The sequence below is a fragment of the Pomacea canaliculata genome, linkage group LG13 (assembly GCF_003073045.1).
Source record: "Pomacea canaliculata isolate SZHN2017 linkage group LG13, ASM307304v1, whole genome shotgun sequence".
Classification (NCBI taxonomy): Eukaryota; Metazoa; Mollusca; class Gastropoda; order Architaenioglossa; family Ampullariidae; genus Pomacea; species Pomacea canaliculata.
The window spans coordinates 4,798,216-4,814,108 of NC_037602.1; the positions used below are offsets into that span (position 1 = coordinate 4,798,216).

At 40.8% G+C, this 15,893-nt stretch overlaps 1 protein-coding gene across 13 annotated transcripts in view; it reads left to right on the forward strand.

Moving 5' to 3' along the window:
• The window catches only part of LOC112554604 (protein unc-13 homolog B-like), a 197,052-nt gene that overhangs the window by 127,876 nt on the left and 53,283 nt on the right, over nucleotides 1–15,893 (forward strand). For 8 of the 13 annotated variants that reach the window (XM_025222483.1, XM_025222478.1, XM_025222477.1 and 5 more), the window contains 7 exons: nucleotides 5,861–5,990; nucleotides 7,917–8,040; nucleotides 12,351–12,478; nucleotides 13,146–13,191; nucleotides 13,461–13,659; nucleotides 13,913–14,071; nucleotides 15,261–15,329. In XM_025222483.1, coding sequence (XP_025078268.1) covers nucleotides 5,861–5,990; nucleotides 7,917–8,040; nucleotides 12,351–12,478; nucleotides 13,146–13,191; nucleotides 13,461–13,659; nucleotides 13,913–14,071; nucleotides 15,261–15,329 — 855 coding nt within the window. The remainder of the gene's footprint in view (nucleotides 1–5,860; nucleotides 5,991–7,916; nucleotides 8,041–12,350; nucleotides 12,479–13,145; nucleotides 13,192–13,460; nucleotides 13,660–13,912; nucleotides 14,072–15,260; nucleotides 15,330–15,893) is intronic. The other 5 variants (XM_025222482.1, XM_025222487.1, XM_025222488.1 and 2 more) reach the window with 5 other exon arrangements.

Here is a 15,893-nt window from a genome sequence, read left to right on the forward strand (position 1 = left end):
TTAACACGTGAGTCAGTGGCGCGTAGCGCGCCATACCATCAAGTGACTTGTTTGTAGGTGACATGCATCTGCCTGCTCACATCTCTGTCTGTGTCTGCGTGAGACTCGTGGTGGTGGTGGTGGTAGTTTTCTAAACCTACCACGGGGTGTAAACGTTGCTGGTGGTGATAGTTGTGGTAGGAGTGGTAGTGGACACTTCTGCATGCAAGCCGCTCGACAGCAGAGCGGAACTGCCTGCGCCAGTCACGCCACTTCCAGCGAGGCGAATCTCTATAACGAATGCTCGCCGCTTGAACTTTGCCGGCATTGAACACAGGGTGCTTGTGGTTGACCAAGACATGAAACTTATATACACCTAGAACAAATTCTTTTCGCCGCGTTGAACTTGTTCTTGCCGTTGCCTTGCCAGCCACTGATTACAGTCGAGACATAGCGATTTATTTATTTGTTGTTTTTTTTTTTTAAAACTCACTGCCAATCAGATGATGTGTTCTGCTGAATACTAACGAGTACTCGCTGTGTAATTACAACTTATTGCTCTTTCCCTACTTTATTATATTTATATAATATATTTTTTTTTATTTTATTGTACTGCTGCTTGATGTAACCATAGTTACATTCGTTTTCACTGTTCTTAATAACCAGCAATATTCTAGACTTCTGGGTTGTCATCTAGCGATGGTGAATTGTCTCGATGCGCTTTATAAAAGCTGTGATTGTATTCACCACAAATGATATGGTTGTAAACATTTACATCTCGCACGAGCCATTTCCATCTACGCTTAATTGATCACATAAAAGTACCACTGATGAGCTGGGTCTGGTTACAGTTACAGTGAGGTGACATTGATTTGCCAGCAGTGTCATTCGGTTAATACGTCCGTCTTGGCCATCCATAAGGAAAGAACTCTCTTCGGTGGTTCAGTTCCAAAAGAGTAAATACAAACAGCGCAGGTACAAAATGAGCGGGGAAAACTCAGTCCCTTGCATAAGAGGGCTTTCATCATCTGCCGATCTTTTCCACCGCATCCGGCATATCGGCTAGACGGCGGTAATGGTGTTGAGCGTTGTCACAGTGATGTCAAATCGATGGAACAGAAGCTAGAAGAGCGTATCCACTTCGTGTTAAAAATGAAACATGATGGGGGATGTAGCCGGAGAGGATTGCAATAAGAACTCGTTGCTTGGAATCGAAGAAGCAGGGACTTAGTTGAGAAGTAGAGAAGTCGTCTCCTGCAGCTGTGAGGATGATTTGGAAGCTGGCCTCACCTGAAGATGCTCCACTCCCATTGTTGAATGTTTCATTGGCGCGAGAGGGCGCTTCGAAATCAATACAAACAGTTGAACCTGGTGGCTTCTAGCACTTCCTCTCTCCCTTCGACCCTCCCTCTTCTTCTCGCACCCACCCCACATGCTGACGGCTAACGAATACTTTTTCAAAGAGGTGGAACAGAGAGGTAAAACTAGGTATCGCGAGTTAAACTCGTAGCCTTTCCCCGCTTTTCTCTCTCTCCCTCCTGTCTTTTCCTCCCTACCTCCTAGACAACCCCCATCCCGCAGCTGCCACGTCGTCGCGGAACAGACAAAGAATCAGCTGGGGAGATCAGTCTTTCCCTCCATATTGATTTGTAGCTGACTACCACGAAAATCATAAGCTCGCTTTTCTCTTCTCTGGCCTAGCTCATATCTTTCACCGTCTTTTCGATTTTTTTTTTCTTTTTTTTGGTCGAGGAAAGAGATGGGGAAAGAATTTGGGATTTAAAAAATTGTCCTTCTTTACGCCTGATTTTGTCAGGGTCTGGTGTCTTATTAATGCATTTTGCTGCGAAGCCCGCCTGTCATCAGAGTCGATATACATGTATATTCCTTTGTTTGTAATCGAAGTAAGGAACATCTACTCTGCCTTCTTTTTTTGTCCTTTTTTTTTTAAACAAGCCATAGTTATCTACCCTTTTGTTAAAATAATAACGAAAAAGGAATCGAAAGTTTCGTGAAAATGACTGAAAGTAGAAAAAAAAAAAAGATTTTCTTTATTGATTTTCTGTAGGCGTTGTTTGTAGGCTAAAGCTGAACTGTCTTCGGGAATTGCGGTCCATTAAGTGAATCCGCTTAATGTTAGGGATCCATTACTTGTCACTTTTAATGTTTCGCTTGTTGTTTAGTTCTGACGTGTATAAAAAATATTCTTTTTTATGCGCCTTAATTATATGTTTAATGAAAGCGAAGAGCAGCTTTCATTCGGGAAGCCCAGATTAAGCCAGGTTTAATAAATTTTATGTAGCCTGATGGACTAGAAAGTGTTTGACAGATTTACAGTGTGTATAATATTAATTCTTATATTGCGCTATGGTCTAGCTGAAAGCTACTCACCATGAATAATACAAACACTCGAAAACAGTCAAATATTTTTGGAAAAAATAGCTTGAGGATAATTTTGACAAATCCGTATGTCTAAATATGCTTTATGTTTACTTGCAGCGAACTTCTAAGTGTTTAGTTCAAAATATAGCCCTTTTTATAGGAACAAGGCATCTCTCTTTCTTTCCTGGTGAGAGAGAGAAAATTAATGTTTCTCGTATTACTGCAGTTTTTAATAAGATTGGCCTGTAAATTCTAATTCTCCTGCTTTCTCATTCGAAAGGTCCACTCAAGAACCCAAGTGGCCTTTTTTCTAAAGCGCTGTAACAGATCACGTTTCACCGAAATAAAAGGCATTCATCATTCATTCCTTTACCTGAACTGGCTGACCTATGCAAGTCAAACACCTGATCAAGTAGTCGTGGTGGGTAGTTTTAACGGAAACATGAACTGGCAAGGTTCTCCGCGCCACATACGCATTGGTTTTTTTAGCAGCAATAATCAGGTTTCAGTCCAGTTCTGTATGTTCGGCGGCACTTCTTGCTCTGCCCACCTCTCCATTATCCTCCTCCAAAGCACCCCCGAAGGATGGTTTTAGACAGTTTGGTTTGCCTGGTAACATGCTTAGACCAGACAAGCTTGTGCTGTTTAACTGTTGCCAGAAGGCTTCTCGGTGGCCCACTAGGGATGTGGCTGTGCTCCGCCCGTTGGTCCTATGTTTTGCGTAGAGTATTTGAATTAGTTTTTCGGGAATTTTGTCTCGAGTGCCTAAATTTTTTGGGTTTTTTTTTTTTGGTTGTTGTTGTTTTGTTTTTTTTGTTTTGTTTTTTTGTTTGTTTGTTTGTTTGTTGTTGTTGTTTTTTTGTATCATCAATTGCCCATCTCGTATCCACAAAGCAGGTTGGAAACTAGGAGGGATTTATGCAGTCGGTACTCGGTAACAAACCTTACTACCCAAATTTCGCTCATTTTGCCCATTGCTGCAGTTATTGTTGCAATAATAATATAAATTTCTACCGTGAAACTAACTTTGGGCACAGGCCTCCAAGTGCTTGAAGCTTTTAGCCTCAACGAGCTGCTCGTCGTTCATGTAGATCTCTGCTGATGCTGATGTTGACATTCACCAAGATTTTTCTCGTCATGCTCGTCTCCTTTCGATATTCACCCACTTCATCATTTCTTGCATGATGTTCTCCAATAAGATGTTAAGCCGTACATGCGACAGGGGGTTTCATTGACGGACACCCACTAACGCTTATCAGTGCAACTCTGCACAATTGTGTGCTTTCGTGTTCACTGCTATGACCGCGCAGTCTCTGACCGTGTCATTCATTTCAGTGAGGTAGAATGAAAGCAGCGGCCAAGAACTAGTCTCATCTTCTGGAGCAAGATTTCTTCCAACTTTGATCGAACGGTATCCCCAACAACCACCCTCCGTCGAGATCAGAGCATTACTATACACATTGGAACCAAATGAAAGAAATTAAACCCAGTTTCTTTTTTTTAATGTAGCAGATTGTAGGTCCATGAAACGGTGCAAAAATGAATAGAGACCAGTTATTCAAGAGATCGAGCAAAAAAAAAAAAAATTTTTTTTAATTGTTTAATGAACGCAAGTAGAGGACGTGCAACTGAGTCAAAAGACTGATGGAATAATTTATGGCAGCTGGCACATCGTAGAAAAGGCTGTTGAAACAAAAGAACTCCCACTTGTTTGTTGTGTGTAAACTTTGATTGTCGTATTTGCACAGTCTTACGAATAAGATTAGGAGAACTGTTCGCAGCAGTTAGGGACTGTCGTCGCTAGCCGTCCTCTGTCCACATCGTGCGAGCTCACACATTCATATTCCTTTCCTTTTTCCGCGGGGCCTGTCTGTGATTTCAGGCTTAATGAAAGTGGTCACGCAAAGGACGCACAAGAAATTATTCTCTGGGTTGCGGAATAAACATTATGAAGAGCGATCTGTGAAAGGTGATCAACACAGTGAAAGTGCATGTCATTATAACATCACGAAGGCTAGAAAACGATTAGTTAATACGGATATGGGAAAAAATAAACCTTTAAGTGTTATGCAAGAAATCTTTCGAAGTCATTTTTACTTAGACACGGAACAAATAAACAAATTGTTTTTAAATAAGATTGCTTTGTCATAAAAAAAATGTTTAAACTGAAAGTCTGTATTGTTCATTCTCAAATTAATCGTCATAGTAGCTGTGGCACAGGGGCACAGGTTTGTCAAAAGGTACAGCTGCTGCGTTAAGTTTGTCATGCCAAACGCCTCCATGGTGCAGCTGCAGAACACAATGCTAGCATGATGTTAAACGTCAAGCAGGCAGCTGCATTGCTTAATATTTATGACTGCTTGGTGGTAGCCATCCAGCTAGCGCCTAGCCCGGAACGCTAAGTGCATTTGTCAGGAATGGCTGCCACAGCGACAAGCCGCTGCAGCAAAGATTGTCACAATACAATAAATGCATTTCCCCTGAAAGCTGCATGCAACAGCATGGCAAGAAATGGACAGATCGTGGAAGGAACCGGCACCTCGCGAACAATAATTTAGCTGTCAATTACGTGCAACCGCAACCGAGGGCGGCTTCAATTTTAGGGAGGATATTCGTTGACACCGCGCATTGACTGGACTTCGGTGCGGGGGAAAAAATTACATGCATATTTACCAGAGCGAATGCAGACAGTGTAATGATTGTTGAAATGTGTTTTAGGGGGGCTCAAGGAGCTGTAGGACGTGTTGTGAACATGCTACTTTACGTGTCTGGAGAGAATGGGTTGCCGCAGGGAGTGGCGTTGGAAAGTTTACCGGCAGGCTGTCAAAAAGCTGTTATTATTCTAACGGGTGTTTTCGTTACGTGTGTGCTAATGTCTCATTGTACTTGGTTGTGTTTTAACCACAACTCATAAATAACCATGTGTTTTTACATTGTTTCCACGCATCAACACGTAAAATAAGGAGGGCTTTTCGGAAGACTGTTTCTTTTGCATCTCAGTTTCACACTGGGTCAGAATGAAAAAAGTTTATTTTCCTTTATTTTCTTAACATATTTTTAAAAAATATGTAGATATGCACTATAATTGCAACCTCATTTCTAATAAATATGACCATGCAAACAGATTAACAGATATCCGGCAAAATTTAGTATGATCAAAAGATTCTTTTTTGTCCTCCGAATTATACGGGCCATACGCATGGAGCCAATGTGATATATTATTTAAACATGTGGAAATAATAAACCACAAGCATTTGCATCAGGCAGGGTACATCTTTTTTAAAATTTTTAAGTTGAGAATTAAATCCTTCTGATTCAGTTAGCTTGTGGACTTCGTTCGTAGGTTCTTTTTTCTTATCTTTACTTTGTCTGATTTAGTCGTGCACGCGCTTTCGTTTTCGTTTGTACGCCTGTGTTTGTGTGGTTGTGTTTGCGCGGGCGCGCTTTTGTGTCTTTGAATGTACAAATTTATTTACAGCAAGAATGGATTTTGTTTCAGCGAAACGATGCGGCTGGACACGGGCCTAATTATAGAGCTCTGGAACAAAGGAATGCTGTGGGACAAGCTTATGGGTCTGCACTGGCTGCCCCTAACCAAGATTCACCACTCCAATAAGGTCAGGAGGCAGGTCCGTGTGTCTTAGTCCAGGCTTCCAGCCAGAAAATCTTGTGTATGGTATTCAATGCTGAATTGCTACTCCAACGTTTGTTTTTCCACACTTTGCATAATTGCTTTCTATTTGGCTGGCAATTCAATCAGGAGTGCTAAAGTCGAAATTTCATTTGTCAGATTCAATATTACTGTTAACGTTCGTGTTAGCGAGAAAATTTATAAATTGTACCTGCAAAAATTGTTCCATCAGCACCGCTTCATAGGTATGTAATAGAAATGTTTGTTCAGAAATATTTAGCTATGTGCCAGCTGTACCTGAACATAGTGTCTGTCATCAGAGTATTTAATGTTCTCATTTTGGAAATAGAGACTGTCTGTCATACGAGTCATGTAATACTCAAAAATTATGCGCTTGACTTTTTTTTTATTTAAAGGAAAAGAAAAACAATTAAGCGCAAAATGAAGTACTCGAAGTTGCATGTTAAAAATTAAAGAAAATGCATAGGAACTGATCAGATCATGGGCAAATTGCTACGAACTGTCGGCTACACAAGTTCAACACCGTGACGATGGTAGCCATTGCGCCAATGTGAAAATCATTATTTTCATTGATCGTTCTGTCCCGTGCATTTTTAAACAAGCGTCCAGGTTGTCGGCCACGTACCCGCCATGTTGGCGCGACGCTTCGTACTACTTGCTCCAAGCCCTTAGAGAATTGGGAGACGTCGGGCGCGTGGGACCCTTCAGGGTGGCTGGGGTTCATTAGTGATGGGGAATTGATGGACGCAGGAAAGAACGAAACAGACGGGGAACTTTAGGACAGCATTGTCAAATTAGTCTCTTTTACTGCTTGCTTCCATCAGAAATATGTTGTCCTGCAGGGCATCACGCTGAGTGCACCCACGAATTGTGTGCGTGCGTAAATGCAGTAGACGCAAATGTGTCCTTGAATTTGTGTATGTGCGTTTGTTTGTACATATGAACGCCGCCATCCATGTGTTTCATACAGAATCCTTAGGAATGGGTGCTTTTGCTGACAATATGGCTTTTGACTCTTAGAGAAAACAGTTTATACAAAATATTTGTCAGAAAACATATTACTATAAGATATGGTCGACGAAGAAGACGATTCCAAGACATGATCGGCTTTACATTTGTATCTGATTCCTAGAACTTCTATTTGTTCTGTTTAAAAAAAATACAGTAAGTGAAGCTATGGCTGTCAGTAGCTTTCGAACGTAAACTATCTGTCCAAAATTATTTTCGATTCCGTGCATGTGTCTGCATGCTTCATGTTGCTTTTGAAATAACGAAATGACGAGAGAAGGATAAACAGTACATGTTTATTTTTCTCCCGTCGCTACTTCGCTACTTCATTTCAAGAAATTCTATATGTCCACGTTTTTTTTGTGCGCTTTCTTTAAAGTAATATTTTGTTACAAAACGTTGCAGGAATTTTGTATGGAGTTGTTATTATTAATCTAGTCTAAATTGCTTATAAGATAACTGTAATATTTTATTTCATTTTTAATATGTCATATAGTATTTCTGAGTGCCTTGGGAAATATTTGTAAAGGCACAAACATATAATTTCTTTAGGGGAAATGTAATTACACACTTCAGTTCATAACTGTAACTGTTTAATCATACTTGGCAACCCGCAAATGCATTTCCATCTACGTTTAATTTTTCTGTTTAATATTTTTTTCAGTGTAGCATGGATGTTGAAAGGTGCTTTGAAATCTGAACGAAAGCGAGGATGGGTGTGTCGTCATATTTAATTCCATTATCTGATTCAGACAGTTCCATTTGTTTTCTTCTCTTACTCTGTCTCTATTGTGTGTGTCTTTCCCTTACTGCTTACGGTCTCTGTCTCTGTCCCTGTATCTTTCCATACCTTTTACTGCGTTCTCTCGTCGTCCTAAAATCAGTTAAATTACAGGAGGGCAAGGGGCGATGGCTCAGCCTGGATCAGGAGCTGGTCATCCAGAATGGCGAGATTGTGGGCACGCGGTTCCCCTCAGAACATCACGTTCTGCTGGACGCACGCTTCGAGCTTCCTTACGGTGAGCGTCTCCTTTGCCTGGCTTGCATACTTTGGAAGTAGTGTTCTAGAGCTGTGTGCCTGTGTGAACATATGAAGACTTAATACATTTTACTCTGTGAAAACGTCGATTCTTTCCTCTTGTGTGCAATTAGCAAGCTCCTTGTCATCTGGATAAGACTAACCCAGCAGACGAGGATGAGCTGTTGTCCTATCCGAGATTTACAGTGGGGAAGGCCTTAGCCATCGGGACGCTCGATAAATAGAACTCAGAACATTGGGGATGGATAGTTGATCTAATGAAGGATACGTACCTTTAGAAAGTTCGTATTTTTTCATACTTTTTTCTGCAGACAAGCTTGGGATTCGTCGTATAGCTCATGATTTTCTTGGCATCGTGATGGAGGGAGAGAGAAGACCAATTTACGTGTGATACGGGGTAGATTAACATCACTCACTGTATAAGCTGGTGTGGCTGCAGTTGTGGGTGACATTGACATAGTCAATGATTACCTTTACTCATCCTTCATCGGTATCCGGGCTAGTCACAACAACGGCACACAGCTCCGCCAGTTGGTTTATGGTAGCCACAGAACTCCTGGCTGTATTTTGACCTCTGACCTCGTTTCAACTCCCATCCTCCACAGCCACCACTATCAGGGCCAGCTCCCTGCAATATTCCCATTTACGCCCATCATGTACCCTCGAGGCTTCTTCCTCTGCCCAGTATTAAGAGCACCCCTGGTGGGAAATGATGTCAAGTGGTCGTAGGGGAGACAACCCGTTCGGCAACAGCTGCCCATCCATGCCTGCACCAAGGATGCATTGATAAAGGGGAAGAAACGCTTATGCCGCTCTGCATGACCAGGGTGGTCGAACTTGAATGGCGGAGACAAGTTACAGTAACCTGTTGATTTTTGAAAAACCTTACTCTTCTAGAATGTTTAGCCAATTAATTTAGTAGAGTTTGATTCCAGCGTACCAGTGAATTATTAAATAATCTAATAATGTTTGCCTTGCAAGGCGACGAATTGTTTTTTTTTAAATATGTTTCACAGGTGAGGTCAGGATATGGCAAATCGTGCTTGTGAAAAGATTTCAAACGGGGAAAACATCAAATAGTAAATTAAGAATAAGGCTTCCATTTCGTTGTATTATTTCATATGAGGTTGTGCGGGGATTTTTTTTTTCCTGTGCACAGTTTCACGAATTTATTTGTGCGAAAGTTTAGGGTGAAGCTTAATGACTCCCATGACAGTAAACACCGCGGTGAAATTGTTGAACCGCAAGAGGGCACTGCTGTTCGATTACGCAGTCCGAAGTGACATTCAGTCAGGAGTGGGATGGTGGGATATGATCCAGCCCTAGTCACAGCTTGGCCTCCACCTTAGCTGTATTCTTGCAGCCGTTTTACATCGGCCGACATCGATTGCGGTCACGAGTCCGGCTCAATCTTGCCACGAGCCTGGAGTATTCATGAAAGAGGTCTCAAATGCTCCGGCCGGCGTCTTAAAAAAATCTCCTGCTCACTTGGCTAAATGGAAAAACTAATAAGATGGGAGAAATATGGGATCATTTATAGGAGGGAAGGGAAGATCGAGGAAACTGAGAATAAGGCGAAGCAGTTTAACGGAAGAACTCACAACATCACAATTTTTTAAAAATATTTCTTTGTTCCTTCCATCCTTCATTCATTCTTTTTTTTTTTTTTTTCTTTTGGGCTGCCCGGTGGCGCAATGATTAGCGCTTATCATCATACAGTGAGGATTGGCTGTCAGGGCACTCTGTTCTTTCTCTGCGTGTGGCACCTGCTTATAGGACTCGCTGCTTGGCATTAGTTGGTGACTTGGTATAGAACATCAATTCCCCTCCCTCCTTTCTCTTCTGTTCATCCGACTCCTGTGTTTCTCTCACTTCCTCTATTGAATGCACACAGCAGCTAACAACGAGATAGTGGCGGGAGAGAAAAGACTTGAAAACACAAATATCTAATTAAACTTCCACAAGTTCTGTTTTACACTGTGGTAACATCATCTATCTTGCCAATGTTCCCAAAAAGCTTAAGTAATGGAAAACGTGTGGGTTGTTCGCGATGGAGTTAAAACAAATTCTAGAAAACATACATAAAGTATTATACAGATCATACTAATGATTTAATGCGTAATGATCCTCCTATGTAGGCAGAATATAATAAATCGTTTGGTCTGTCACATCCTGACTGGGGATTCAGATATATTATTATTATAGCCGTTATGGATGACTTGGCTTTTAAGGTGGGGGGTTACAAACATCAATAACATTGCGGCCATCTGGCGTGCGTATCAGATAGAGCGGTTCGAGAAATATATATGCATCTGAGTCATGTAAGCATACGTAGTTCTTGTGAAAGATTTACGATCGATTGTGTGCGTAGTTGTGTGTCGGTTTTCAGTCTCTCATCAGACGCTTCATGTGCAACAGTACATAGGATACCTAAAGGAACTTTAGTTTATATGTGTGTTTGTTGTAAACTTCAATGACAGCAGTGACAGATGGTAACTGTTGCAACTTTTTTTTACTGTCTCTTTTACTTGTAAATTTATATGAAGTCTATCTGAGATGGGGGAAGGGACGTGTTACGGTCTGGCTTTTCATCGTTAGCACCACTTACATTGTAGAGCAACGCTTTCTTTATGCATGAAGTACAATATTGACTACGTCATTTTATTTAGAGATATGAACAGATAGCTTTGGCATATGCATTACATATTTTATATTATGGTTTAAAAGCTATAAGCTGTTGCAATTTTTTAAGTATATTTTGGTTAAGAATGTTGAAGTTGGTTTTATAGTTTCTATTTTAACTCGTATTTTTGACAGTGTCAGTTTATCTTACTGCTGCATATCGTTAGTTTTTGTCTTTTGGTTTGCTGATGATTGGATCACGTGTCGAAAGAATATTACGGCTTTGGCTCACATTTATGTAAAAAAACGTTTACTTTTGCGAGTAAACCGGGTAAATTAGCACAACCTTTGGACGCTCCTGTCCGCACCTTTTCCCTGTGGAAATGCCGATAACTTTCTCCCAGACCTGGCCCAGTTGAATTCTGTGAAGATCGAGTGTTACACAATTTATGGAGTCGAGCACTTTGCAGTTAACACTTTTTTGGGATTGCACAAATCCTGTAGACAAATATGATGATAGCAAATTGCTAAGCTAATTCCAATATTGTCGCATGGCATTCTGAGTATAACCAATGCGATCAAAAACGACATTGGGTGTCCCTGGATACCTTTCACGCTTTTAACTGGTTTTGACAGGGCAACACATTATTTGGTATCCTCGCTAAAATAGCAACTTTACTTCAGTGTGGCACTTGAGTTTACTTGTCATGGGTCTTATCCAGGTGACGGTACTTTATTTTCTGACTATTGCATGATAACAATTATAAATATGACCCCTGGTTACCTAAAGGCTTTTTCTGTGAATGCCTCAGGAAAAAAAAAAGGTTTTTAACAGATATATGGGAATGTGAAATGTACGTTTTCAACGACAGTGAACTTAATTCTCACTTCAACCTTTTCATAAATGTGTCATACATCCACAAGCAGACATTTGGGATTTGTCTATTATTATCTATAATATTCTCAGTTAATTCCTGTCAGCTGGTTACTTTCGTTTCCCGTCTACCCGCAGGTACGTTCAAGACCCATATATAGAAGCGTCTATACACCAACCACAGAATGAACTAAAATGAAACCTGTCTGTCTCGTTGTGATGTAACATTGTTCTCTTCTTTTAATTCCTTTTCTCTTATGCTAATTCCCACCTAAAACCCTAGTTCTTTTTTCTTGAGGATTAATACATATTTAGGTAGAAAAGTTTCATTTATCTGAAATGCAAATTGAAAATGCATTTAGTTTAACGTTGTGCCTGAGATCACAAATCTCTGCAACGATCTCAATTTTCGTCTTAGGCAGCGATGAAAAATACAACTTGGCCTTTGATAGCCTCCATCACGCGCGAACTGGCCATACATCGTTTCGACATGTTTTTCTATATTTTCGCGTCATTTCAAAACAGACAACTTCCCAAATGTTCCTCCTGAAAAAAGAAATTCGCATTCCCAGTTAACAATGTGTGTGGGTGGTTGATAAATGTATCCCTAAGGTCAGACCCAGTGCCAGGAATGTCTATGAAAATGATTACTATAAATCCAATTTAACTTCGTACTGCTAATCCTGCGTTAATGTACTTCTTGTGCATGAGCTTATTGATACATAAGTTGTACGTTGTATTACTTCCCATCCACTCACTGCCTTGCACTGACTTTGATTTTCCTACTGACTCAGACATTGTTGCAGACCTCCCTGAAGCGGAGGCGGCAGAACTGCAGGACAAGCTGTCTGTCATCAACTCTATGATGAGTCCGGAGGTGAGGGTCTACTCGTCCAGTGCTATCAGACCTTTTCAAAAAAAAGTTGGTATATTGTTTGCGCAAGGTAAAATCGTTCTTAGAACGTTGCTAGCCACCAGGGCAATTTTAAACTGTAGCAAACTGTTTTTCTTTGTTTTGTTTTTTTTTTAGTCTTGTTTACTGCACCGTGTTTATGTTGAAGATGTCAGGTCGATATGTAGTCACATCTAATACAAAGAAGTAGAAAACTAGATTTAAACTAGACTAATTACAACAAATAAATGTACTAGTGTTCTTCTGCATAACGTAGGCAAATTATCCTACTCGTCTCGCCAAAGTTAAGTAGAATTGTGATATCGTTTCTACGTAATGTTTGTACAATGACAACGTTGCGAAGACGTACGGGAAAGGGGAAATAAGAATAACCTTCCTACAGAGTGTAATGGGAGATTACTGCTGATGAACTGCGGATAGATGTAATACCGCCCCTTTCCACACTGCTCGCGAAAAACGTGACCCGTTTCCTGATTTACTTTATAGAAGTATTCTGAGTATACAATACACTTCTGTTGCTATTTATCTTTTTAAGTTTCTTTAATCCTTCTATCTTTTATATTTTGTTTGGCCATTTTGTATTTTGTTCTTTCGTTGTTGAAATGATTTTCTATGACACACTTTCTTTAAATTAGAGAAAGTGCAATTTGGCGATTCTTGGTTTGTTTGTTTCAAGATGCTTGCAACAATACCGGAGCAAGCTCGACCTTCGTATGCTCAGTGTGAGTATGCTTATGGATTTATGACTTTTATTCTTGTTTACCATCAACGATTGTTGGAGCAGGTTTTGTAAATTGTGTATTTTGTTTTCCCGCAGAAGAATAACTTCCAGAATGGATTATGCTGGATTTGTTTTTATTATCTAGAAGTAAGCATGCATCGTCAGAAGCTGTAAGACAACATTTCCCTTACTAGTCTGAAAAGTCCTGCGTGCAGGTCGTGCTTATCCTTTTGACGAGCACATAAGTAATGTTTTCTCCTTGCTTGCTAGCGGGTATGTCAGAAGACAGCGACTATACCAGCGACATAAACTATCCAGTGCAGCATCAACATAACACGTCGGCCCATCAATACCGGAGCCACCCAGACCACCCGTATCGCAGGCGAGAAGACACCTCCCAAGATTACCCCACGTACGATTCGTTCGACCAGTCCTTCGATCGATCGTTTGATCAGTCCTTTGATCGGGGGTATGTTCCTTCATCGATGTGACTGAACAGCTCAAGTGATGATTAATTGATACGAAGTTTACATTTGATTTGCTCTTTCACACCAAAAAAAAAATATTCAGATATTTATTTCTCAGTTAATTGTCCTTTACGATCCGCTCTTTTTCAAACATTGCATCACATTAACTTTTTTTCGCCTGCGTTATGGGAACACCTTTTGTGATACCTAGGTCACTGTTGTGTAGCAACTTAGTTCGCTTTATGTTTACTTCAGGTATGAACGTGAGCCAGATTACTACCAAGATGGGAGCCCTTACCACATCGGCCGTAGCGACACAGACTCCGAACCTCTTTACTACAATAGTCGACCAAACAGCCGGCCGCAGTCATATATTACTGACGACAGATGGGAATGTCAGCAGAGCATACAAAGGTGGGCAGCATTTGTTCTGGCAACATAGAAAGAGAGAGAGAGCGCGCGCGCGCACGTGTGTGTGGTGTGTGAGAGAAGAGAGTGCATGTTCGTACTCGTGACTTCCTTCTCGCCCATGTTTACATCCATTCTGCACAAAAGTAGATGTTTTGGTGGCTAGTAGGGAGAATAGTGATTTCCTGAAGACAATCAGTTTCACGAAACAATTATACTTATAGTCAACCTCACTCGTTGTTATAATAGTCCTACGTACCTCTGCGGCGCAGCAAGCAATACCATTACGTCAAACTGCAAGTTTCATTTATTTGCTTAGCACCTGTTTCCTCCAGTAACACACTACTCCGGTTCATTAGAAAAACAAAGAAATTTGTGACGCACACACTGCAGATTTCATTTTCATTGTTTAAAGATATTTGAGAAGATCAACGGGCAGTTGTAATATTTACTACAGCAAACTTTTACAACTAAATATTAACGACTCTAGGAAAATAGAAGAAGCTGATTATAGCGGCGCTATTGAATACTTGCAAATATTGCCAAAGGTGGGGAGAATCACCTCTTTTCCTCCAGCTTTTTGAGTTTGGCATTTCCAGTACAGCTATTATTATTGCGAACAAGTGTGTCGACCTGTCTTTCCTGAACATGCTATCGCACAGCTGCGAAATCTAGTTAGGAAATCTGAAAAGTTGTTGTGTTGAACCTTGGGATTACACTTTCATAGAGCAAAACTGAATTTTCTAGTCGTCGGATTAGGCCATTCAAGAGCCCGTAATCTTTCACTCCGAAATCGACCCAATAAGCCACTAAGTCACCAGGCTATTGCTGCTCAAAATATACCTGAAAATTGATACTTTGGTAGCATCTTTAAATATGTATCTTCTGTCTTCTGTATTAACAGGCTGCGTTTTCAGTGAATATATTTTAGCATATACCTGGCGATGTAACGGCTGTCGTGAAGGACTGGTTTATACACCAGTTCTTTTCAGACTGGATCGGGCACATTATCATCATCATCCATCATCCATCATCATCATCCATCACCATCGTCCATCACCATTGTCATCATCATCATCATCCATCCATCATCATCATCATCATCATTATTTACATACACCTTACTTGTGACATTTATGTCTACGATGTCGCGATGTTAAATATATGTACATATATGTCTTTCTCCTGTCGACAGTCCAGAAACAAGTCGCAACTCTTCGCTGAACATGAGTAGACAAAGCACACAAGATACGCAGGACTTTAGGTAAGTTTTAGTTGCTATATCCACATTTCTGGAGCAAAACGTCTGATACAAGAACTCACATTACTGGGACATCCGTATGCTAACATTAAATCCTCAACATAATGATGATGATGATGATGATGATGATAATAATAATGCTATTTAGCAAATTGCCTTGCTTTGCAATGATCTCAAACGAGCAATACGAAAAACAGAAGCACAGTTTGAGTCTTACAGCTAGCGTTTGAAAGTTTCGCAAGTGGTCACCATGCGGAGCAATAGCGGTAAAGTATTCCAGACACTCTGGCAAGAAAAAAAAGCATCAAAAAAGCATCCCCCAGATTTGTGTTGTCTGGTGCGCGGCACATACAGGATGTTCAGATGAGCGGACCGGAGTGACCGTCTTTGGTAGTAAAGGCGTCGACATCTCAGTTTTCCTGGAGCCAGACCATAATAATGGTAACAATAGCACAGTGAGTGCGACCCCGAATTGCGCAGGCACGCTCTGGTTTCAGAAGGGTGGTGTGGGATGGCCAGCTTTGCTTCTTACAAAAAAAGACAACGCATCAGAAGAGTGGTACACGC